The 24,454-nt window shown below is 45.8% G+C and overlaps 1 protein-coding gene across 5 annotated transcripts in view; it reads right to left on the reverse strand.

Moving 5' to 3' along the window:
- DAZL (deleted in azoospermia like) overlaps positions 1-24,454 on the reverse strand; it is a 533,025-nt gene that overhangs the window by 216,010 nt on the left and 292,561 nt on the right. For all 5 annotated transcript variants that reach the window (XM_029589246.1, XM_029589249.1, XM_029589250.1 and 2 more), the window contains exon 7: positions 15,976-16,059. In XM_029589246.1, the coding sequence (XP_029445106.1) occupies positions 15,976-16,059 (84 nt within the window). The remainder of the gene's footprint in view (positions 1-15,975; positions 16,060-24,454) is intronic.

The following is a 24,454-nucleotide window of genomic DNA, read 5'->3' on the forward strand; positions in this document are numbered from 1 at the left end:
TCCTTCCAAGTCTCGCCATTCTTTGACATTACTTCTGGGGCGCCTCACTCAAGATCAATACTTGAATGGCCTCCATAATAGGGAAGAAACACAAGGCTTTACACAAAGAAATCAAAATGGGATTTTTCTTTGGCTCAGACATGGATTCAGCCCCAGGAATTCCCAACATCTTCAGTGTCTGTAAAATAAGAGCTGTTAACTCATCTCTTTGAAAGAACCGCAACATAGTTCTAAACAGCACCAATCCCGGAGGAATTTCCCCATCCTCCAAGAAGTAAAGATAGTCTTCATCATCCTTGCCATCTGGGTCCCTACTGGGAACGCCGGCAGCCTAACTAGGTGTAGCTAGACCAGGTATGCGGTATTTCACCACCTGCGATCCTGACCTGTTAAGATTGGCCAGGGCTGAAGACTGCACCTGAAGAAACAACTGCAGTCCTTGAAAAAAATCCTACCCAAGAAAAGACAGAGATACATGCCAAAACCAAGGGGCACCTGTCCTGTGCTCACTGAACTACCTTCCCTCACTGACTAACTAGTTAGGAAGCTCCAAAGTCAGGCGATCCTTCTGGCAGCTCTTTTTCCATTCCTGCACCAGACTGGTAAGAACCAGGCTGTCTAAAATGAGACAAGCAATTCTCCCTGAGCCTCCAAACAGTGCTAACACAAGTTAGAGGGAACGCTAGGCCGGGATGCCTGAATATGACAAGCAACACATAGGGCAAGATGCTTAGGATTTGTGCTATGGGCACCATCAGTCTGTCAATATGCCCTAAAAGGCATCTGACAATAGTGCACCCAAAATTTAGGCGCTCAACATTGTGCCTTGATAAACACACAAACTGAGCCCCCCCCCCCATGACTCTCAGATAGCGCAAGCAAAAGGTGCACGCACAAGTAGGCACCCCAGTAGGTGCTGCAATGCACCCAGCTAGGTGCCCAAGCAGACGCCCAAAGGAATGCACAGCAGGTCTCACCATCACAAACCAACAAAACTGAAGAGGGCAGTCTTGGGCGCACAAAAACACTGCCACAGCTTACCACACTGATCAAGACAAGCCTGAGAAAGCAGAATTGCTTACCTGTAACAGGGGTTCTCCCAGGACAGCAGGATATTAGTCCTCACATATGGGTGACATCAGGATGGAGCCCAATCACGGAACACTTTTGTCAAAGTTTCAAGAACTTTGACTGGCACCACTGAGCATGCCCAGCATGGTACCAACCCTGCATCCAGCAGGGGTCCCCCTTCAGTCTCGTGTATAGTAAAAAGTCTGTGCGAAAAATAAAATAAAATCGCAAGCTTACCCAACTCCGCAGGGTGGCAGGTGGGTTCCGTGAGAACTAACATTCTGCAGTCCTGAGAGAACATCTGTTACAGGTAAGCAACTCTGCTTTCTCACAGGACAAGCAGGATGGTAGTCCTCGCATATGGGTGAATAGCGAGCTGAGGATGCCTGAGCAATGTACCCAAAGCACCCAAAGACGTGCAACAGGCACAACAGGGGTGACTTTGGAAGAGGGCAGCCTGAAATTCCCAGCGGGCCGATGGAAGAAAGTTGGGTATTAAGCTAAGAATAAATTGCGTAAAACAGACTGGCCAAAGATAGAGTCCTGGGTGCCAGCCTTCTCCAGGCAATAACGAGCTGCAAAGGTATGGAGAGAACTCTATGTAGCAGCCCTGCAGATGTCAGCAAGAGGTACAGACCAAAGATGTGCTACCGACGTTGCCATAGCTCTAATGGAGTGCGCTTTAACCATCCCTGGAGCGGAAGGCCTGCTTGCTGGTAGCAGAAGGAAATACAGTCCGCCAGCCAGGAGCACAGGGTTTGCTTTCCCACCGGGATTCCCAGTTTAATTTTATCAAAGGAGACAAATAGCTGTGTGGACTTCCTATGGCCTGCAGTGCGTTCCAAATAAAAGGCTAGCGCAGTCCAAGGAATGCAGAGTCCGCTTCACCTGGATGTGAGTGGGGTTTTGGAAAGAAAGTAGGCAAAACTATGGATTGATTTAAATGGAACTCAGACTACTTTCGGTAGAAATTTAGGATGAGTGCGAAGGACCACCCGATCATGAAGAAATTTAGTGGGGGGGGGGGGGGGTGGTAAGAAACCAGTGCCTGTAGCTCACTGATCCTGCGAGCACACATCAAAGCAAGAAGAAAGAGCACCTTCCAAATGAAATGCTGTAACTCGGAGGGCAGAGGCTCAAACGGAGGTTTCATGAGCTGCGCTAACACCACATTAAGGTCCCAAGCAGGGGCCAGGTGACGGAGAGGGGGGCTTGAGATGAAACAAACCCTTCATAAAGCACACTACCTAAGGGTTGTCTCGAAATAGAGACATCCCTTATACCCTTATGGAAAGCGGCCACTGCACTGACATGTACTCTAATGGAGGAAGTTTGGAGACCCGACTCCGAGAGGTGCCAGAGGTAGTCTAGAAACTTCTATGTGGGGCAGGTAAAGGGATCTAACCCCTTTGATGTACACAACGAAAACAGTTTTGATTTAGAACGATAAGATCTTCTAGTGGAAGGCTTTCGTGAAGCTACTAAGACCTGGGATACAGAGTCAGAGGTTGAGAGGACGCAAAATTAGCCTTTCAACATTCAAGCTGTCAGCACCAGGGCCCGGAGGTTCGGATGTCGCAAGTGCCCGGCATTCTGAGAGATCAGTGACATATCTGCGTCCAGGCGAATTTGCGGGTGGATGGAGAGGTCGCGAAGGATGGGAAACCACACTTGACGTGGCCAGTATGGGGCTATGAGAATCATGAGACCCTTGTTGCGACGTAGCTTCATGAGAGTCTTGCTTATGAGTGGCAGCGGGGGATAGGCATACAGGAGACCTGTTATCCAAGAGAGAGAACATGCATCCCTCGCTGGAGTCCTGGGACTGTGATGTAGGTAGCAGCAGTTGTCCACTTTGTGATTGTGGATCGACGCAAAGAGATCTATCGTTGGATACCCCAACTTCTGAACTGTACGTTCAGCCACCGCAGAATTCAGGGACCACTCATGGGGTTGAAATTTTCGACAGTTTGTCCACTAGCACATTATCCACACCCGCCAGGTAAATTGCTCTCAGTAGCATGGAATGACAGAACTAGAGCCCAGATTTGCACTACCTCCTGCACAGTAGGTAGGAGCCGGTTCCACCCTGCTTGTTGATATACCACATTGCTACTTGATTGTCCATTTGGATTAGGATTGCCTTGTTGGATAAGCAATCCTTGAAAGCTAGAAGGGCATATCTAATCGCCCTGAGGTCCAGAAAATTTATCTGATGTGCTTCTGCTGCAGACCAGGTTCCCTGAGTCTGTAGGTTGTGGACATGTGCTCCCCAACCCAGGGTGGAAACATCTGTAGTCAGAATAATCTGAGGTTCTGGAGCTTGGAAGGGTAATTCCATGAGAAGGTTGGAATCCTCGACCCACCAAGCTAGTGAGAGACGAAGCTGCCTGGTGCCATGGACAATGTTGGACATTGGCTGGTGGGCCTGAGACCACTGGAATTTTAAAGTCCACTGCGTTACTCGCATGGCGAGTCAAGCCATCAGTGTAACATGGACCTAGGACGCCATGTGGCCCAGCAAGACGAGAACACGACGAGCAGTAGTGATTCAGTGAGACTGTATAATGCGCGCAAGCACTGCAAGCATATGAGCTCGGTCCCTGGGAAGAAAAGCCTTTGCTTGGATAGTGTCGAGATATGCTCCAATGAAGGAGAGGGATTGGGACAGAGTCAGACTGAATTTTTGATAATTCACTAGAAATCCCAAGGATAGTAGTAGTCGCAAGGTTAGATGGAGGAATTGAAGAACCGCCTCCACAGACTCAGCCCTCAGTAACCAGTCGTCTAGATAGGGATAGACATGAGTGCCCAGTCGCCATATGTATGTGGCTACTACTGCCAGGCATTTTGTGAAGACACGAGGGGCCGATGCCAGGCCGAATGGAAGCACTCTGTACTGGAAGTGCTCGTTTCAGACAAGGAACCGGAGGTATTTTCTGTGGGACGGGGTAACTGCTATGTGCATATACGCGTCTTTTAGATCCGGAGAGCAAAGCCAATCTCCCTGTTGAACCAGAGAGAGTAGAGAGCCCAAGGTTACCCATCCTGAACTTTTCCTTTCGTAAATACTTGTTCAAGGCCCGAAGATCTAATATCGGATGAATGCCTCCGGACGTTTTGGGATCAAGAAGTACCGGGAGTAGAAGCCTTTTCCCCTTTGTGGAGAAGGAACTTGTTCTATAGCATTGGCTTGAAGAAGGGATCTTATTTCCTCCTCTAGAAGTGGAGAGTGGTTGGCAGAACTCCACGTCGGATGAGGCGAGGAGTCAGATGGAATGGACAGAAAGTTGAGATGGTAACCTTGAGCTATTACTGATAGGACCCACTGGTCTGTAGTGACCGTGTGCCAGATGCTGATGAGTGGCAGAGACAGTCACCCACTGGTAACTGCGGCAGTGGCGGAGGTGGACATTTGCTCTCTATTGGGTAGTCAAAAACCAGAGGAAGGACCAGGCTGTGGAGGAGGCTGCGTCTGAGGTCTAGGCTGACGAGATTGAGACTTCTGATATGGGCGAGACAGAGTCTGAGGTGGGTAGTATCTGTGAGCCTTAAAGGTGGTACACTTAGCCTCCTTACAGAATGGGCGTTTAGAAGAAGTGAAGAACTCTATGTGCCCAGCTGAGGGTTGCCATAGTGTCTCGTTATGGTCTTTAAGTTGACCAACAGTCTCCTGAATTTTCTCACCGAAGAGGTTATCTCCTATACAGGGGAGGTCAGCTAACCTCTCTTGAACCTCTGAATGCAGATCCGAAGACTTGAGCCAGGCCCATTTCCAAGCACTTATCCCAGCTGCTGACACTCTGGTGGTTGTGTCAAAGATGTCATAAGAGGAGCGCACCTCATTTTCCAGCATCCAGACCCTTCTTAAGAATGGAATTGAGCTGGTTCTGGAACTGGTCAGGAAGAGTATCAGCAAGATCCTGGAGCTGTTTGAACAGGTTCGTATTGTGAGATGTAAAGCTGGTAAGCTGCAATACAGGAGATTAACATGGCTCGATGGAAGACCCTACGCCCAAAAGCATCGAGGAATTTCTGTTCTTTTCCTGGCGGTGTGGACAAATGAGGTCTTGGCCTTCTGGCTTTTTTCTGGGTGGACTCGACCACCACTGAATGGTGGGAAAGTTGGGCCTTCTGAAATCCAGGGGCTGCTTCGACTAGATATGTAGCAATCTTATGGTTTACCGGGGAGGACTGTTCCTGGATGTTCCCAATTACGTTGAAGGAGGTCAAAGAGTACCTCATGGACAGGAAAGCAAATGTTGCTTACCTGATGTAACAGATGTTCTCACAGGACAGCAGGATGTTAGTCCTCACAAATGGGTGACATCGAGAATGGAGCCCAACCACGGAAAACTTCTGTCAAAGTTTCTGGAACTTTGACTGGCCCCTACTGGGCATGCCCAGCATGGCACCAACCCTGCAGCCAGCAGGGGTCCCCCTTCAGTCTTGTTTCAAAGCTACAGGCAGTGCCGAAAAATAAAAGAAAAATGAACCCAACACTGCGGGGCGGCGGGCGGGTTTCGTGAGGACTAACATCCTGCTGTCCTGTGAGAACACCTGTTACATCAAGTAAGGAACATTTGCTTTCTCACAGGACAAGCAGGATGGTTGTCCTCACAAATGGGTGAGTACCGAGCTGAGGATGTCCAAACGTGCACCAAAAGTATCCAACGGTGTACAACAGGCACAACAACTGGGGTGAAATTTGGTAGAGGACATCCGCACCCCACTGGGTAGGCGGAAGGGTGTTGGTACGTCAAGTTGGAAAAAGGTTACGCAAGACAGATTGGCCGAAGATGGAATCCTGGTCTTCCAGCTTTGTCCAAACAGTAGTGGGCTGCAAATGTATGGAGAGAACTCCAGGTGGCAGCCCTGCAGATGTCAGGAAGCGGCACCGATCGAAGGTGTGCTACTGAAGTCGCCATGGCCCTCACAGAGTGTGCCTTAACACGGTCTTGAAAGGGAATGCCAGCTTGCTGATAGCAGAAAGAGATGCAGTCCGCCAACCAGGAGGAAAGAGCCTGCTTACCCACAGGTTGCCCTAACTTGTTAGGATGGAAAGAGACGAATAATTGAGTGCTCTTCCTGTGGGCAACTGTACGGTCTAGATAGAAAGCTAGACCACGTTTATAGTCGAGGGTATGCAGAGTCTGTTCCCCGGAGTTGGAGTGGGGCCTGGGAAAGAAAATAGGTAGTATGATGGATTGATTAATATGAAACTCCGAAACTACCTTAGGTAAGAATTTAGGGTGAGTGCGGAGTACTGCCCGGTCCTGCAGGAGTTTAGTGTAAGGTGGATAGGTAACTAGGGCCTGTAACTCACTAACCCTACGAGCTGAAGTGATAGCCAAAAGGAAAATCACTTTCCATGTGAGAACCAGATTAAGGTCCCAAAATGGGGCCGGAGGACGTAAAGGTGGCTTCAAATGGAGCAAGCCTTTAAGAAAGCATGTTACAAGGGGCTGTACTGAAATAGGGACACCCCCGATACCTTTATGGAAGGCGGCTACCGCACTGACATGCATTCTAATGGAAGAGGTCTTTAGACCTGATTCTGACAAATGCCAAAGATAGTCCAAAAATTTAGGAATTGGACAGGAAAGGGATCAAGGGACTGCGAAGTGCACCATGATGTGTACCGTTTCCATTTGTAGGAGTAAGATTTTCTTGTGGAAGGCTTTCGTGAAGCGATGAGGACACGAGAAACTGAATCCGATAGGTTAAGTGGTTGAAGGACTAACCTTTCAACATCCATGCCGTCAGGGACAAGACTTGGAGATTGGGATGGAGGAGGCATCTGTCGTTTTGAGTGATCAGATGCGGGTCCTTTCCCAGGGGAATGTGTCTGCGGATGGAGAGATCCTGGAGTATGGGAAACCACACTTGGCATGGCCAGTGCGGTGCTATCAGGATCATGGTTCCCTTGTCCTGACGTAGCTTCACAAGAGTCTTCGACAGAAGAGGAAGTGGAGGGAATGCATAAAACAGACCGGTTGTCCACGGGAGGGAGAATGCATCCCTGGGCCGAGAGTGCTGAGTCCGAATGAGGGAGCAGTAATTGGCCACTTTGTGGTTCTGAGGGGACGCAAAGAGGTCTATGTGGGGATAACCCCATTTCTGGAAAAGAGAGGTCGCTACCAAGGGATTGAGTGACCACTCGTGTGGTTGGAAGATACAGCTCAGCCGGTCTGCCAAAACATTTTCTACTCCCGGCAAGTAGGTGGCCCTGAGGTACATGGAACGGGAGAGGGCTTCTGCCCAAATCTGCGCAGTTTCCTGACAGAAAAGGAAGGAGCCTGTGCCTCCCTGCTTGTTGATGTACCACATGGCTACTGTATTGTCTGTTTGAATCAGAATAGTCTTGTGTGAAAGACAGTCCTTGAACGCATGCAGTGCATAACGTATAGCTCAAAGTTCCAGAAAATTGATTTGATATGTTGCTTCGAGTTTTGTCCACGTTCCTTGAGTTTGGAGATTGTCTATGTGAGCTCCCCAACCCAAGGTGGATGCATCTGTAGTTAAAGTAATTTGTGGAACTGGTTGTTGGAAGGGTAAGCCCTTGCGCAAGTTGTCCGTGTTGATCCACCAATGGAGTGAAGAGCGCAGTTGGTGGGTTACCTGAATTGGAGAATATAGTGGTTGAATGGCTTGGATCCATTGTGACCGTAATGTCCATTGGGTTACTCTCATGGCTAGTCTTGCCATAGGAGTGACATGAACTGTTGAGGCCATGTGTCCTAACAGAATTAGAATACGATGAGCTGTTGTGTGCGTGCTTGAGAGCATCGAGCGTGCTAGGAAGGCTAATGTTTCTGCTCGATCCTTGGGTAGAAACGCCTTTGTAAGGATGGTGTTCAACTCTGCTCCTATGAATTGGAGCAAGTGAGACGGTATGAGGTGGGACTTTTGATAATTTATGAGAAATCCCATGGCGTGAAGTAGAGCAATGGTTTGATTGAGAGAATTGATTGCTTCCTGTTGAGACTGACTTCTGATGAGCTAATATTCTAGATATGGGAAGACATGCACACCTTGTTTGTGCAAGTGTGCTGCTACTACTGCCAGACATTTTGTGAATACTTTGGGAGCAGAGGCAAGTCCGAATGGCAGAACTCTGTATTGAAAATGTTGATGACCCACCATGAAGCGCAGGTACTTGCGATGAGGAGGGAATATTGGAATGTGAGCATAAGCGTCTTGAAGATCCAGAGAACAAAGCCAATCTTCCTTTTGAAGGAGTGGAAGAATGGTACCTAGGGATACCATTCTGAACTTTTTCTTTAGAAATTTGTTTAGATTTCGGAGGTCTAGGATGGGCTGTAGGCCTCCTGATTTCTTTGGAATGAGGAAATATCGGGAGTAGAATCCTCTGCCCTGCTGAGACTGGGGCACTGGTTCTATGGCCCTGGATTTCAGAAGGGTGGATAATTCTATTTGAAGTTGAGGAATGTGATTTCTGCTGGGAGGAATCAGAGGTGCTTGAAGCTCTGTAGGTATTGTTAGAAAGTTGAGCTTGTAGCCGTGGAGTATGATGGAAAGAACCCATAGATCTGTTGTTATGGTTTTCCATGTACTGTAGAATTGGGATAATCTGCCTCCCACCGGTAAGTGGGGTTGAGGATTCAGAGATTGGCTGGGTTCTCTGGAGGTGTTTTCAAAAACCAGCTGTGGGACCTGTTTGAGCAGGGGGTGCAGGTCTGGTTGTTCTTTGTTGGCGAGGTTGTGGCCTGTTCTGGGATCTTGGTTGGCGAGGCCTTGTTGCCGGTGGATAGTATCTTTTAGGCCGGTAATAGGGCCTGCGTATATCCCTTCCTGGGTACGACGTACAGCGTGGGTAGTGGTATCATGAGGTATGGAAGATAATTGCCTTAAGGTCTCCGTATGTTCTTTAAGTTGCGAGACTGCTTCCTGAACCTTAGTGCCAAACAAGTTATCCCCCGTACAGGGAAGGTCTACTAATTTTTCTTGGACCTCTGCTCTGAGGTCTGATGCTTTTAACCAGGCCCATCTACGAGCACTTATGCCAGAAGCTGCTACTCTTGAGGCTGTCTCAAAAGAGTCGTAGGCGGCCCTTACTTCATGTTTGCTGGCCTCAAAAGCTTTCTGGATGAGATGTTGTGCTGGCTCTCTGAATTCTTGGGGCAAAGATGGTATGAATTCCTCCATCTGCTTCCAGAGGTTCCTTTGGTACTGCGAAATGTACAATTGGTAGGCTGCAATCTTAGAATTGAGGATTGCACCTTGAAAAACTTTTCTTCCCAATGTGTCCAGGAACCTATTATCTTTCCCTGGAGGATTAGAGGAGTGCACTCTCGATCATTTTGCTTTTTTCTGTGCTGATTCTACCACCATAGAAGAATGCGGTAGCTGGGATTTCTGGAATCCCGGTGCAGGCTGGACTAAATAGGTGGAGTCCATTCTTTTATTGATGGGAAGAACTGACCAGGGATGTTCCCACATTCTCTGTTGAAGTTGAAGTAGAATATCATGGACAGGTATTGCCATGACTTGCTTGGGGGGGGGGGGGGGGGGGGGGGGAAATCTACGAATTGTAGTACCTCAAGAGTTTGGTGACGGAGATCCTGGTCAGATTGTAATTTGAATGGAATAGAGTCGGCCATCTCCTGGAGAAAAGAGGAGAAAGTAAGGTCTTCTGGTGGAGATTGCTTTCTTGGTTGAGGAGGAGACGGTTCAGACATAAAGGTTTCTGATGTGTCAGATCGTGTGTCGCTCCAGGAGTCATATTCTGGAGTATGAGGACTTGGTTTTTTAGATGGATGTGGAGGAAGTACACCAGAAGGTCCTGGAATGGGTTCTTGTGCAGAATCCTCCTCTTCCACCGGGTTTGAAGGTAGAGAATCCAGAAGATCTTGATATTTCTTCTGAAGTATTGAATATAATCTTGCTTCAGATGGTTCCTCTATAGAGGAAAAAGGCATCGTGGATTTAGTCTTTGTCATCGTTGGCATCGATGTCTTGTCTCTCGATGACTGCCCCGTAACCATGGAGGGTGTATACGGCGATGCTTGATGAAAACGAGCAGGAAGCATCGATGGCGTACTGGTTGAAAATGAGGGCATCGAGGTGAATGTCGTCATTCGCACTGGAGGAAGGAATGAGTCCAGAATCCGGACGGAGCCTTGCGGTGCTATGTTTGATGTAGACATGGCAGTGAGTGGAATAGATCCAGTCCGTGATGTTGAGTAAACCTCCGTTGTCGAGGCAATGGCTGGCATCGGGACGGTTCCCGGCATCGGGAGAAGTCCCGGAATCGCTGGCACCATCGATGGAAGAGACTTCGGTACTGATTGTACCGGCATCGGTGAAGTCGATGTTAAAGGAGATGTCACCGGCATCGGCCGAGGTGCCGGTAGTTGTTCCTTAATCGCTTGTAAAACTGCCTCTTATGTAGGCTGTGATATCCTGTGGCATCGATGAAGAATGTGTCATCGGTGGAGGTGTCGATGCCTCCGTATGCTGTGGAAGTGACGTCTGAGTAGGCCCTTCAGGCACAGAGGGTATAGTAATTTTAGGCCATTTTGGGAACGGTTCTCCTCGGTCAAGTGCCGACGGTGAGGTCGGGGCGTGTTTGTGGCGATGCTTGTGTTTAGGCCGGACGTCTACTGCCGAGCGTATCGACGATGTCGACGGGGTAGGTGAGGATTTATCTCCGGAACCGTCATTTCGGCGTCTTTTTAGCAGTACCTTTTTCAATACTCCGGATGGCGAAGATTTCGAAGAAGTTGCCGGAGAAGGAGTCAGTTGTAAGCTGAATAGCTGCTGGATCTTCTCCTGGCGGAGTTTACGGCCTTTTGGCGTCATTTCTTGACATTTCTCACACGATGAAATGTCATGTTTTTCTCCTAGACATCGAAGACACTCTTCGTGCGGATCAGTAATGGACATTGTGCGGTTACATTTTGGGCATTTTTTGAACCCTGAGGACATCCTGACTTCGACGGCCGTCGATGACAGGAATTGAATTTTTTGTTTTTTGTTTTTTTTTTAAAAATCGAAACAATTCACCAGCTGGTGATAAGAAAAAATTTTTTGTTTGAGACCCTAATGGAGAAGTATATTAGAATAGTTTCACTGAGGTAACTCAGAGGGCTCCGATATCCGTGCTGCTGTCCAGCTGCGCGGAAAAACGAAGACTGAAGTGAGACCCCTGTGGCAGAGAATATCATGGCATGCTGGGCATGCCCAGTAGCCTCAGGCTGCCAGTCAAAAGTTTCTAGAAACTTTGACAGAAGTTTTCCCGCACTAGGGCTCCGTTACTGACGTCACCCATATGTGAGGACTAGCATCCTGCTTGTCCTGGGATAACAGATGGCTCTCTTGAGAGAGAATTTGACCACCACAGACTGGTGGGGCAGCTTCCGCTTATCAAATCCGGCAGCATTCTAGAAGTAGACACAGTCAGCCTTCTTGTTAATGGGAGGCACCGTGAGGGGGTGTTCCCATAATCCTCAGCAGCAACTCAAGTATATCGTGTACCAGGACTGCTATGATCTCCTTAGTAGGCTCCATGAACTGGAGGATCTCAGCATTTTGTGCCTGGTATTCTCTGTGTAAGTAACTGAAATGGGATGGCTTCCACCATCACCCTCACAAACCCTACAAAGGTTAAGTCGTCAGGCAGAGAAGGATCTGACAGACCTTCAGAGCCCTCGGAGGACTCAAAGGTATCATCCTCCCAGGGGTCATAGGCTCCCTAGGTGCTCAGCCTTCATCCAGAGGTGCAGGCACCGGCAAAGTCGGACCAGGGGGAAACCAGCAGAGACCCAAGGTGGAACTTCCTCCTTCAGGAACTGGCAATCACCAATAAATCGACCAGGAAAGCTGCGGAGCCCTGATGGGCACCGATAATGTCCCAAGAACAGACACCAGGTGGGTCTCTAATGCACTAATGAGCACACAACTTCTCCAGCAGCAGTTCCTGGATGGATGGTACTGGCTACGGGGTTGTCAGAGCCACAGGACCGATGCCCTGCATCACCCTTTTCACTGCCAGCTGGACTCAACACTCCAGCTCCTCCTCGAAAGTAGCCAATGCCAACACTGCCTGGGAGGAAGGAGGAAAGAGGGGGTGCCAGATCCTCTTCAGTCCACAAAGCAGATCTGTGACTGGCATGAGGACCAGTGCACACAGTCATGAATTGTTGGCACCAATGAAAGACTTGTGCTTCTCACTGTGGGGTTGCTTTGGGGGACTAGTGCAGATGCTTCTTTGGCTTCCCTCGATGCTTGGCCCGGTCCTTCCTCACTGTCCAGGCCAATGACAAGGAACCAGACACCATCTGCCAGAAGGAGAAGATTGACACAGTGGTCTGTCTCCAGCACCCTTATCTGCCGATGCAACTGATGGTCCTGCTGTCGTCGATAGCACAGTGTTCATCTATGAGACTTCGAAGTCCATGGATGCTGATGGCTCCATCTTACTCGACACGAAGAGCTGTTCCACCTTTTTGAGCCAAAGAGACATCACTTTGGGATCATTTGTACACATAAGCGGTAACCCCGGTCATTATGCGATGGCTCCAGGCAGTGGATGTGTCTTATGGGGGTCCGTAATGGACATAGCCTTCAGGCTCCAAGGGCATTGCCGAAAATCAGACATTGGCATGAAGGGATAAAATAAAGGACATAAAATCAAAATCGATGGCAGCGGATGTTAATGGCCAGCAGGCACAGAGGACCACCGCGGGGGAATCTACCGTGAAAGGAAACTTACAGATAAATGATAAAAAGCCTGACTAGGAATGCTATTGGGGATGGACCAAGAGGGACTCAAAAAAAAAAAAAAAAAAAACCCCTGAAAAAAAGTAATTGAGAAGCTTTCCAAAAACAGCCAAAAAAGCCAAGATTCGCGTTCACAAACTGCAATGCTGCAGCTCTGCAAAAAAGACAGGAAAGGGACCCCCCATGTGGATGCATGGTGTAGGGTACGTCCTCCTCACACATGTATTACAATCTTGTTTGTCCGCAGAGTAAAGTCCTTACCTGGTTCACTCTTGTCAGATATAGAAAAAAACTGTACATTTATCTTTTACTTTGCGTGTTCCATTTTGTTCACCGCGAATTACGTAACATTCATTAAATCAGCAAACAGTTAAAAAAATTATAAAACTGCAAACATATCACTTGCACAATCCATTGCTTCTCCTCAGATTTCATTCCTCTTCCCCGCTGAAAGCTTAAGAATTTTCTGAAGCTTAAGTAATCCTGCTCTTGATGCAGCCATAATGGAAACCTATTCCACGTTAGGGGTCCTAATTGAATAAGCCCTTGATTTGGTTCTGGGTAGCTGGTAATCATGTGCAGAAGGCATGCTCAGCAATTCTTGGGAGGATCATCTTAATGTACAAATAGATTCATTTTTATTAAGTTTGTTAGTCAACCCTTAAGATTCCTGTGTAATTGATCTCTATCTCTAGATATGTATTAAGAAAAAGAAAACAGGCAATACTGCAAAAGTCACAAGATTACTTTATTAATACATTCCACATAATGAAATAAATGAGCATTAATTCTGAATCACAAAGTTTTATACCAATGAAAAAACTGTACCTATAAAATAATTTAACTTAATCAGTGAGGTGTGAGATACAATGTGCAATGATGTGTTACAATACAAATGTTTAACAATGAATCTAGCATAGTGAAATGGCTTCATATACTGTTACAACAAATGGTTAACAAGTAAGAGTATTCTAGCTCATGAACAACGTATAGTAACAAGCAGCTCTGCCACCACTACTCCTCTATGTAGTCTTGAACAATCCATAAAATGGTTAACTATTTATACATGTGTTAATTATGCAATTCTGCATACATGCGTTTTACTCTGAGCACCTGTGAACCTTGCAGTGAAAGAAACCTTATGAAAAATTCTAAATCTGGTAGAATTCCCTTTGACTGTGATCAAATTTCCCAGGTGTTGAAAAGATCTCAACAAAGTCCTGTTTTGCCTAAACTGGCTTCCTCAGAGGGGAACACCCTCGGAGCAAGAGTAATCATGCAGTATGGATGCTATGTATGCAAAGTTAGATGTGAAAACATGAAAGAAAAATGCTAGCATGATGCTGCCTATTAAAGAATAGGTATTCAGAGATAAAGTTCACACCAGCTGAACTGGAATTCCTCAACATCAGGGACGAGTGCCTGACAGGGTTACAAAACAGCAACCAAAATCACCGATCCAGCTGCCCTTTAAAATGAAGAAGGGCAGAGTGTTTGTGAAAATGCAGTCGCCATTCACACAATATGGCAGCACTCAGTCTAAAATGCCAATTTGGGAAGTACACCAATCTGTGCAGATTAATCTGCTAGAGTCTATAGACTTTATAGGTTTTACGGGTATGACCTTCTTCCCTCAAGACTACATAAAGAAGCGGTGGCAGAGTTTCTTGCTATTAAACGTTGCTCATGAGCTAGAATAGTTACTCTCTCTCTATACAGAGATTCAGTTTGATATATGGCTGCAAAACATGGGCTAAGTTTCTTTATAGCTGTTTGCGTATCTGGATTCATTGGTAGCATGAGTGACATCTGTGTAGATGTAGACTTGTGTTAGAAGTCACTAGCACAGTTGATCAGCAGCCATCCAAGAATGGACAAAAACACCCAATAAATGCCACCTAAATCCAAACAAAATGTAAATCCTTTGGGTACAAAATAGGCAAGTTCCAGATCTGAAAATTCCATTCAAAACATTCAAGCTCCCACTAAAATCACATGACACAAGTCAAGCCAAGCAACAGTAAAGGGCTGCCATTTTCAATGGCTGCATCCATTCATTAAGACAAACATTCTTACAATGGTCCATGACACAGTTATGACATGACTGGACAAATCTAACATTTTACAAGTGTCTAACAGATAAGGCCCTCCACAAACTCCACCTAATTCAAAACTCTGCTGCACAACTGATAGGACACAAAACACACAACCTCACCATACTTGTTCAAAAGATATCATACTGGTTACCAATACCATACAGAATGAAAATTTAAAAATTATCAATGACCTTTAAATCACTAAAAAGAAATTGCCTTTATACCTCAGTGAAAGACTATCTGCATACTTACCATCTAGATCACTACGATCTTCGCTTGAATCAATTATCAAACCTGTCCTTGAAAATAATTAAAACAGTCATCCGAAAAAGATAGCTCTCAGCAGTAGTACCAGCTCTTTGGAATTCCCTCCCAGTTGGGATAAGGGAAATGCATGATTGTCATTTCAGGAAAAAACTAAAAGCCTGGCTTTTCCATCAGGCCTTTAATGCCTAACTCGAAGCATAAAGACCTCAATTACCATGACATGCTGCTTAGAAAAGCTGCTATGATCAAAAAGTTGCTAGATGCACCTTTTTCCAGAATTAAATAACTAGTACATTAGTATTTCCAACATATACGTACATATACACACATCTATACATATATATGTATGTAATAGTCAATATGTGTCTAGTACCTTTCATTGCCCAAGTGAAATGTCACATTGTTGCTATTTAAAAATATACACATTTGATTAGAATAGCAGATATGCAAAAAGCCAATGTAATGTAAATCGCCTTAAGAGCATGTCATATTCAAAAAGGCAGGTAATAAATCAAAATACAATTTTTTAATCTAACATGTCTTGAATAGTTGCTTTTACAACAGTTATTTTCCCCATTTGCCCTGGCCAGGGACCAAAAAGAATCTACATCATTCAAGCCCAAGGAGCCTTATCCTTAAAACAAAATATGTATTCATTTTGAAGCCTGAAGTGCCACTCAACAGAATAAATTAATTTACTGAAACCATAAAAACAATGGGATGTTGGGAGACATGACAAAAAAAAAGTGTTGACTAAATATTTAAACATTAACCGAACAGAACTACAATTTCATACCTGATAGTTATAGGCTGGCTGCTGGTACCCTAATGGGATCTGCTGGATTATTACCGGATGCGAATTTTGATATGGTGGGTAAGCCTGTAAAACAAACATTCACAAACCATGACGAAATCAAATTAAGGTAATAGGCTCAAGATAAAGATGCATACTGTTTAGAACCTGGACCTAAAATTCTTTCATACAGCAAAACAAATTAAGAGGCCTTTTTTACTAAAGAATTTTCTCCCATTTTGTATCTATGGAGGAAAATGCAGAGTAAATAGGTCCCTAAACAAAAGATTCCACAGAAAATATGTCTATTAATTTACTATCATACCTGTTTTTATAAGCTATTAGCTGTGTTACATACCTATCCCCAAATGAAAACTGATTAGAGAATACTGCAGATTTTGTGAGCATGCACCAAGCTAAAATATGGATGAATTGTATCAGAAGGTTTAAGATATGCCAGTCAGCCCAAAAAGATACAGTATCATTAAAGCTTCCGTAAGCCAATTACCAGGTACAGTTAAAATGTGAACTGAGCTTTAGCTGTAGGTATGAGGTGATGCAAAACCTGACATCACAATCTGTTTTTAAACTGTTTCCTGATTTTATTTCAACCTTCCCTCAAGCATTGATTACAACATTAGAAAGCAGCAGAGGTGACCCAATGGCTTAACAGTATCTTTCAACACCAAGGAAGAGCCAACGAATTCCAGCATAATAAATTACGTGCAAAAGAAGGGCAACCCAATAAGCACAAATAGCTAGGTCTTTCAAAAACATATGTAATTGCTGCAGGTTATCAGCAAGCTTATCAGTGTCTTCTGCAAACAAACTGTAAGGACTACCTGTTCAATTTGATCATTCACCTTGAAATTAGCCTAGATTTGTTTTGTTTTTTTAAGATTTGTTGGGTTTTTTTTACATGCACATTCCCAGATTTTTCCAAAAGTGAATGCTGTGAGGGCAGCATTTTCAAACCTCCCAAAGCAAATACAGACAGAACAGCCTGCTGAATTCAAGTCTTCTCCTCTCTCCCTCCAAAGGAGTGAAAATATGCCTTGCACCTCCTCCCAACGGCAGTAAATTTCTGACAACCTCATCTTTGTGCCCCAGGAAGCCTCTGCTTAAATGAAAGCTTTCTTGGTACACGGAGAAACACATAGAACTGAGGCAGCATGCCTCTTCTCGGCTCCTATGGGAGAAAGCAACTGACACCAAGAGAAAGGCAAGTTTGCTTACTATAAACGGTGTTTCCGTAGATAGCAGGATGAATTAGCCATGCTGTCATGGGAACTGTCATTCAGGCCCAGAAGGCGGAGCTTTACCAAGCAGAGGCTAGAGCTTTGCTCTCCGCGGCTGCGCATGTGTTTCCGCGCAGGAAAGTAACAGATTCTCCTCAGTCTGTAATTAAGCTTTAACGGAGTCGAATAGACGGTGACTGCCAGGGAGGAGGGAGGGTCAGCATGGCTAATTCATCCTATCTACGGAAACACCATTTACGGTAAGCAAACTTGCTTTTTTTTCCCCATTGATAGCAGGGCTCAATTAGCCATGCTGTCATGGGAGTCCCAAGCTCCCAAGCACGTTGTTTGTGATGTGTATAGGTGTGCGTAATCCATATTAGTGTGGCAGTCACCGTGGACAGGAGGATAGAGCTTGCAGGATTGCTTGCCCTATCTTCAGATCAGTGGCTGCTTGTTGACCAAGGCAGTAGTGGGATGTGACGGTATGGAGGGATGACCATGTAGCTGCCTTACAAATGTCTATAGGTTGTACATTTTTTAGATGCACCAAAGAGGCAGCCACTGCCCTGACCTGGTGAGCTTTGGGCACAGAATGTAGATGTAGTTTCTGTGTCTCATAGCAGAACTTGATGCACTGTGCTATCCAGCTGGAGATGGTGCGTTTAGCCACTGGTAGTCCGGGTGCTTTCGGGTCGAAAGAGACAAATAGTTGAGAAACACGGGAGTCAGAATATGTTCTCTCTTTGTAGTATGCTAACGCTCTTTTGCAGTCCAGGGTATGCAGTAATTTTTCCCTATCATTAGAATGAGGTTTAGGGAAAAAGATGGGTAATTCTAGGGCTTGATTTAGATGGAATTGAGAAACCACCTTTGAGAGAAAGGATGGGTGAAGTCCTGAGAACCACCTTTTGGTGATAAAACTGTAAATATGGAACATAGTGGACTAAGGCTTGTAATTCACTGACTCGGCGTGCCGATGTTACTGCTACCAGGAATACTACCTTCCACGTAAGGTATTTTATGTGTGCCGAGTCCATTGGTTCAAATGGGGAAAGCATGAGCTGTTCTAGAACAATGTTGAGGTTCCATGGAACTGGAGGACGCAGGTGAGTTAGCCCTTTTATGAAACGAGAGAGCAAGGGGTGATTGGAGATAGGAATATTGTTAACTGGTCTATGATATGCCCCTATGGCACTAAGGTGAACTCTAATGGATGAAGTTGCTAGACCAGCTGTGTATAGTGTATGAAGGTAGTTCATGAGTAGCTCAGGTGAGCAGTCCAATGGTGTTATGCCCTTGGAAATACACCAGGTAGAGTAGCGCTTCCATTTATAGTTATAATTTTTCCTAGTTGAGAGTTTCCTGGATTCCAACAAAATGAATTGTGTTGAGGTGGAAACTCCTTGTTCTGTTAGAAAGAGCCATTCAATCTCCATGCTGTCAGATGGAGAGATGAATGCAGCAGGTGCAGGAGCGTCCCCTGTTCATGGAACAGTAGATCTGGGCAATTCGGTAGTCGAACTGGGTCTTTGACGGACAGTCGTAGAAGGAAACTGTACCACGGCTGCCTGGGCCAGGCTGGGGCTACGAGTATCAGTTGAACTCTGTCCGATATGCACTTTTGAATCGTCCTGGTGATGAGTGGTTTGGGAGGAAAGGCATACAGGAGGCCTGTTGTCCACGGGATGAGGAAGGCATCCTGAGCGGGCTGGGTCGTATTGAACAGAAGTTGGAAACTTGAGCATTGCTTTCCGTTGCAAAGAGATCTATCGAAGGTGTCCCCCATTGTATGAAGATGTTGTGAGCTACTTCCGAGTTGAGAGCCCATTCGTGAGGATGAAAGATGCAACTTAGCCTGTCCACTCTTGTATTCGCTACTCCTGGTAGGTATATTGCTTGCAAATGTATGCAATGTCGGTGAGCGTGTTCGAAGATTCAGGGTTTCCTTGCAGAGGGACCATGAACTGGACCCTCCTTGTTTGTTGATGTAAAACATCACCACCTGATTGTCCATGTAGATCATGACCCTGCGGCCCTTCAGATGATCTTGAAACACTTTGAGTGCATTTCGAATCGCTCTGAGTTCTAACAAATTGATTTGCAAGGTCTGCTCGGACATTATCCATAATCCCTGTGTTTCGTAAATCTCGAGATGTGCTCCCCATCCCTTGCGCGACGCATCGGTGGTTAATACTGCGTTGTGAGGAGGGGGGCTGAATAATGCTCCCTTGGAAAGGGTGAAGTCCTGGAGCCACCATGCTATGTCCTTTATCATCTCGGATGTCAACGATAGTTGTCATGTCAATGGTTGCGAGTGTTGTTTCCATCGACATTTTAAGCCCCACTGCAGGCGTCGCATGTGTAGCCTGGTATTTGAGACCGTGAAAATAGCTGCCACCATGTGACTTAGTACAATTAAAACTTGTCTCGCCGAAGGTCTTAGAGTTTGGTTCAGCGAATGGAGGAGCTGACAATTTGTATTGCCCTGTCTTTCGGTAGGTATGCCCGGTTCAGAGTCGTGTCTAGACACGCTCCTATGAATTGTAGCATTTATGGTGGCTGTAGAGGTGATTTCTGAAAATTGATCACCAGCCCCAATTCCTGTAAGCACTTTATCACCCGGAGATGGTCGATCAAGATATCTGGAGTCGAAGCTATTATCAACCAATCGTCCAGATATGGAAAGATGGTCATACCCTGTTGTCTGAGATGAGCCACCACCACTACCATGCATTTGGTGAAAACCCTGGGTGCAGCCGATAGTACAAAGGGGAGAACCTTGTACTGGTAGTGTTGATGTCTGTAGCGAAAGCATAGGTAACACCAAAAGGATGGATGGATTGGAATGTGTGTGTAAGCATCCTTCAGATCAATGGAACACATCCAATCGTTGGGCTGAATCAAAGGTAGGATCGATTTCAACGATACCATTTTGAATTTGTCTTTGGTCATGAACTTGTTCAACTCTCGAAGATCCAGTATGGGACCAAGGATTCCAGACTTCTTGGGAATGAGGAAATATGGGGAATAAAACCCTAAGTTTCGGGCTTTCGGAGAAATCAGTTGTATAGCTTGTTTGTGAAGTAAAGCAATCTCCTCCCCAAGACTTTTGAGGCTTTTGAATTGAAAGGTGGGTTAATGTGGGTTTTGTGGTAAATTGGAGTTGGTAACGTGTCTTATGATCTCTAAAACCCATTGATCGGATGTTATCTCCCAGGCTGCTAGGCGAGAATGGATTCTGCCGGGTGGTGTTTGATGCTGTGGGGGTGGCTGAGGTATTAAAAAAAGATGGTGTTGATTTTACCGGGGCTGCCAGTTGTTGGGTCGGCTGCCTCTGGTTCTGTGACTTACCCTTTCGTTGATTTGGGGTCTGTTGCGTTTGTTGACGCTGGTACAATGGGTTAGAAGGTGTACGGTATGACTGGCAAGACCTGTAGGGTCTGCGGGCATATGACTGCCGACGAGTAGAGCCGTAGTAACGGCATGTAGATGAGTATTGTGATTGCACTGACAAGGATTGAACCGCTAGAACTTCCTCTTAATTTGCTTACTGTTTCTTGAAAGTGCTCTCCGAATAAACTGTCTCCTGTGCACGGGAGGTTAGCCAGTTTTTCATGCAGATCTTCCCTTATGGCACTGGAACGAAGCCATGCCATTCTGCGGGCTGCAATGGCTGCTGCAGATGCCCTGGGAAGATATCTCAAATCCTTCATATACTGCCCTTAAAAGGTGTCTAGAACAGTCTTCCATATCATGGAGAGGTGGTGGTACCTGGTCTCCAGTCGATGTAAGCATACCTTTCATTGCTTGTATGCACTCATATTGTACAGCCATATAGAACTGATGGTGCATAATGCGGGGGCGTTGTAAACATCGCATTCTGGTACAGTCTTTCTTCCAAACTCGTCTAAACATCGGTTGTCCTTGCCTGGTGGATAGGAGGTATGTGTTTTTGTCTTCTTAAATCTTTGCATCGCAGATTCGACCACAATTGATGTGTGTGGCAATTGGGGTATAGCGTAGTGTGATGTTTTCCGCATTCGGAATTTTATATCCGTCTTCCTTGACACTGCTGAGAGTATAGCATTTCCCAGGATTTCTGTAAGACGCTATGTAATACTTCCTGCGGTGGAAGAGACGTGGGTTCCCCTGGAGCATCAAAAATCTTCAGGAGACCCATAATTTCCGTTCTAGGATCAGTATCCTTTTGGACCTCTAGGTATAATATCGTACCCATTTTTTCTAAACATTTTGGGTAAGTGAGGTCCTCTGGAAGGGAATACGGTTCCTGCGGCTGTTCCGGTGGGTCATATGGGTAACCTGGTAGACGAGGATGGTGACGTTTGTGGAGAAACTGAGTCAATTGGCTTTTCTGGGTTTTGAATTGGTGAAGTTGGGCGAAGTGTTACCGGAGATGACTGAGGCTCCACCAAGGGTTCCCTGGAAGTGTGTATCACTTCCGGGGAACTTACAGAGGCGTCGGTAGGCATCTTGAAGGATGATTGAAGGGTTTAAAAAAAATCCTGCAAATGATTGAGATAGCTGAAAGAATGCTTCTTTGTTTCCGGTGGCATTGCTGAATGAACGGTTTGTTTGATGCGTCATTGCGTAAGGCTCTACAGGGTATGGTTGAGGTGGGTTATGTGGGACAACATGCTTCTTCCCGGATATCTTACTCGGTCTATTGTCTTCTGTAGTTCCAATGGAATTATGAGGACATAGAAGTATTGGATTAAGGAACTTGTATTACCTCCTTGTTTGATTTGTGCGAAGGTTTCAAACCTAGTGTATGAGAAGAAACAGAAGTGGAAGGGCTTAAGTCCCAACCCTTAACTTTTTGTGTAGCCTTATGTTTTGAGTGATGTGAATGCCTATGGTGATGGCCTGACTAGGTTTCTGTACGGGTTCTTTTTTCTGACGATGACCATCTTCTATGTTTTGGTCTGTATCCTTTAGAAGTGGATTTTGAGGACCATGAATTAAGAGAGCAGTTTGGTGTTGAATCTTTAGAGGTTGAATGGGAGACCTCTGGAGACCTATGCTGTCTTTTTAAAGTTTGTTGTACTTGATGGGATGACTTGTGTCGCATGCGCCGTATCTCTTGGCGCTGTATTCTTCTGCGCCGTCTGCACCATACTCTTCTCCATTGGTGCCGTGCGTCTTGACGCTGTGTGCATCGATAGCTTTGTGCTGCTTCGGCACCGTACTGCATTGATGAGGCCTTCAGCGCTGCCCGCCTGCTCCTGGCGCCTTGTGCATCCTAATGTACTCCGACACATGGTGCTTTGAGGACAGCACAATCTTCGATAGCGAGGCTGAATCCTTGTCCCACTTCCTCAGATCAGGTCGCTGATCAGACAGTCTAGGGCATCATGAAACTTCCTTACCTCCAGGCCTGGAAGGTCTAGGATCCCATGACGCTGCTCTTTTTAGTGGTGGGGCCTGATATTTAGAGGGCCCTGGTGAAAAGTGCGCCTCAGAAGGCTCCGAAATACTCAGGAACTCTCATCTTGTAAGCCCGCTGTCTTTGGGCCCTCGGTGACATTCGGGCACAAAATTCACAGTCGCTTTGACTGATTTGGCCCGAGGCACCTGTAACGTCGGTCATGGCTATCTGTGACTGACATTACCTTCCCGCATCTGCAGGGTTTGAATCCTGATTTTTTCGACATTTTGAAATCGTTGAGGAGAAACGAGCTCCGTGTGCGATCCCGCGCGCGGAAAGAACAGACTGAGGAGAATCTGTTACTTTCCTGCGCGGGAACACAAGCGCAGTCACAGAGAGCAAAGCTCTAGCCTCTGCTTGATAAAGCTCCGCCTCCCGGGCCTGAATGACAGTTCCCATGACAGCATGGCTAATTCAGCCCTACTATCAACGGGGAAAAAACTGGGTCACGGATTTAGCTCTGGAAGATTGGAATTGAAACATCAACCAGAGCATGGCTTCAGTCACCCAACCAAGCACAGATGAGCAGAAGCATGCCAAGAAAAGCTCCTGGCAGGATCCCTGCCTCTCTGGCTCAGCTCAGATTGAGAAATGCATGGCTGCACTGCAGAGCATGGGAACATAAGCATGCTATCAAAAACAGATAAGAAGCCTGGAGCCCACCATAGCAAGCAAGGAACATCCTCATCCACCTCCTCCCTCCTTACCCAATCTATACATGCTCTCACCTCCCCATAGTCATTTCTCTCTCCCCTCCAGAACCCATGCCCCCACTCCCCCCTTCTCACTCCTTCCACCTCCCTTGTCCCATCCCTCCCCCCCTCTCCTATCCTACATATCTCTCAAGATGTAAAGTAGAAAATGTTACCAAAACAAAACATAGTACTATTATATTTATATTACCAATGTTCAAACCACCCGTTCTAGTTTACCACATCACAATGTTTCCAACGCTCAAGATACCTGTTATAGTTTAACTGTATTACGTTATAACTGTAAACCGGAGTGAAGGACTGCTCCAAACTTCGGTATATAAAATGACAAAAATAATGGAAAAGAGGGGGACTGAACAAGAAAGAGAGATGGGGATACTTCAAAGGGGGAGAGGGATGGATTATTTGGGGAGAGGAGAGGGATTCTTGAGGAGATTCTTGGTGGTAAGAGAATGATTTTTGGAGAAAATGAAAAAGCAAGAGAATGGGAGAAAGGAAAAAAGTTTGGGAGAAGGGGGAAGGGATCAGGATTACCAGAAGAATTATCTGTTTTAAGATTATATATATAGGTGGGTTGGAATGGAATGTGACACTGGGAGGATCCAATTTGACCACCCTACAACATAAATAGGTGCTCATTTAGATTTGTTTATTAAAACAGTTTGCTTAATGTTTCTCCCCCACCCTGGTCCTGGCTCCAAAATAAACTGACATTCAGCTTGAAAAATGAGAATTTTTTTTCCACTGATCTTCCATTTTTTTTAAAATCTTGTCATAATAAACCCTGATAAATTCCTAGGAAAAATAATACACCCTCCCCCCGCCCCCCAAAAATGAAGGTCCCTAAATATGATGCAGTCTGCTATTCAGTTGGAACATCCACTTAGCTACTGCAATGTGTAGGCCATTTTGATCAAGTCAAGAAGCTTGAAGATGTGGTTGAGTTCTTTGCATATAGTAATCCAGAACTCTTTTTGCAGTCCAAAGTATGTAAAGTTTGCTCACAGTTATAGGCATAAGGCCTATGAAAAAATGTTGGGAAAAATGAACTAAGATGAAATGAGGAAACCACCATGAAAAGG

This window comes from Rhinatrema bivittatum, chromosome 2 (assembly GCF_901001135.1).
Source record: "Rhinatrema bivittatum chromosome 2, aRhiBiv1.1, whole genome shotgun sequence".
Lineage (NCBI taxonomy): Eukaryota > Metazoa > Chordata > Amphibia > Gymnophiona > Rhinatrematidae > Rhinatrema > Rhinatrema bivittatum.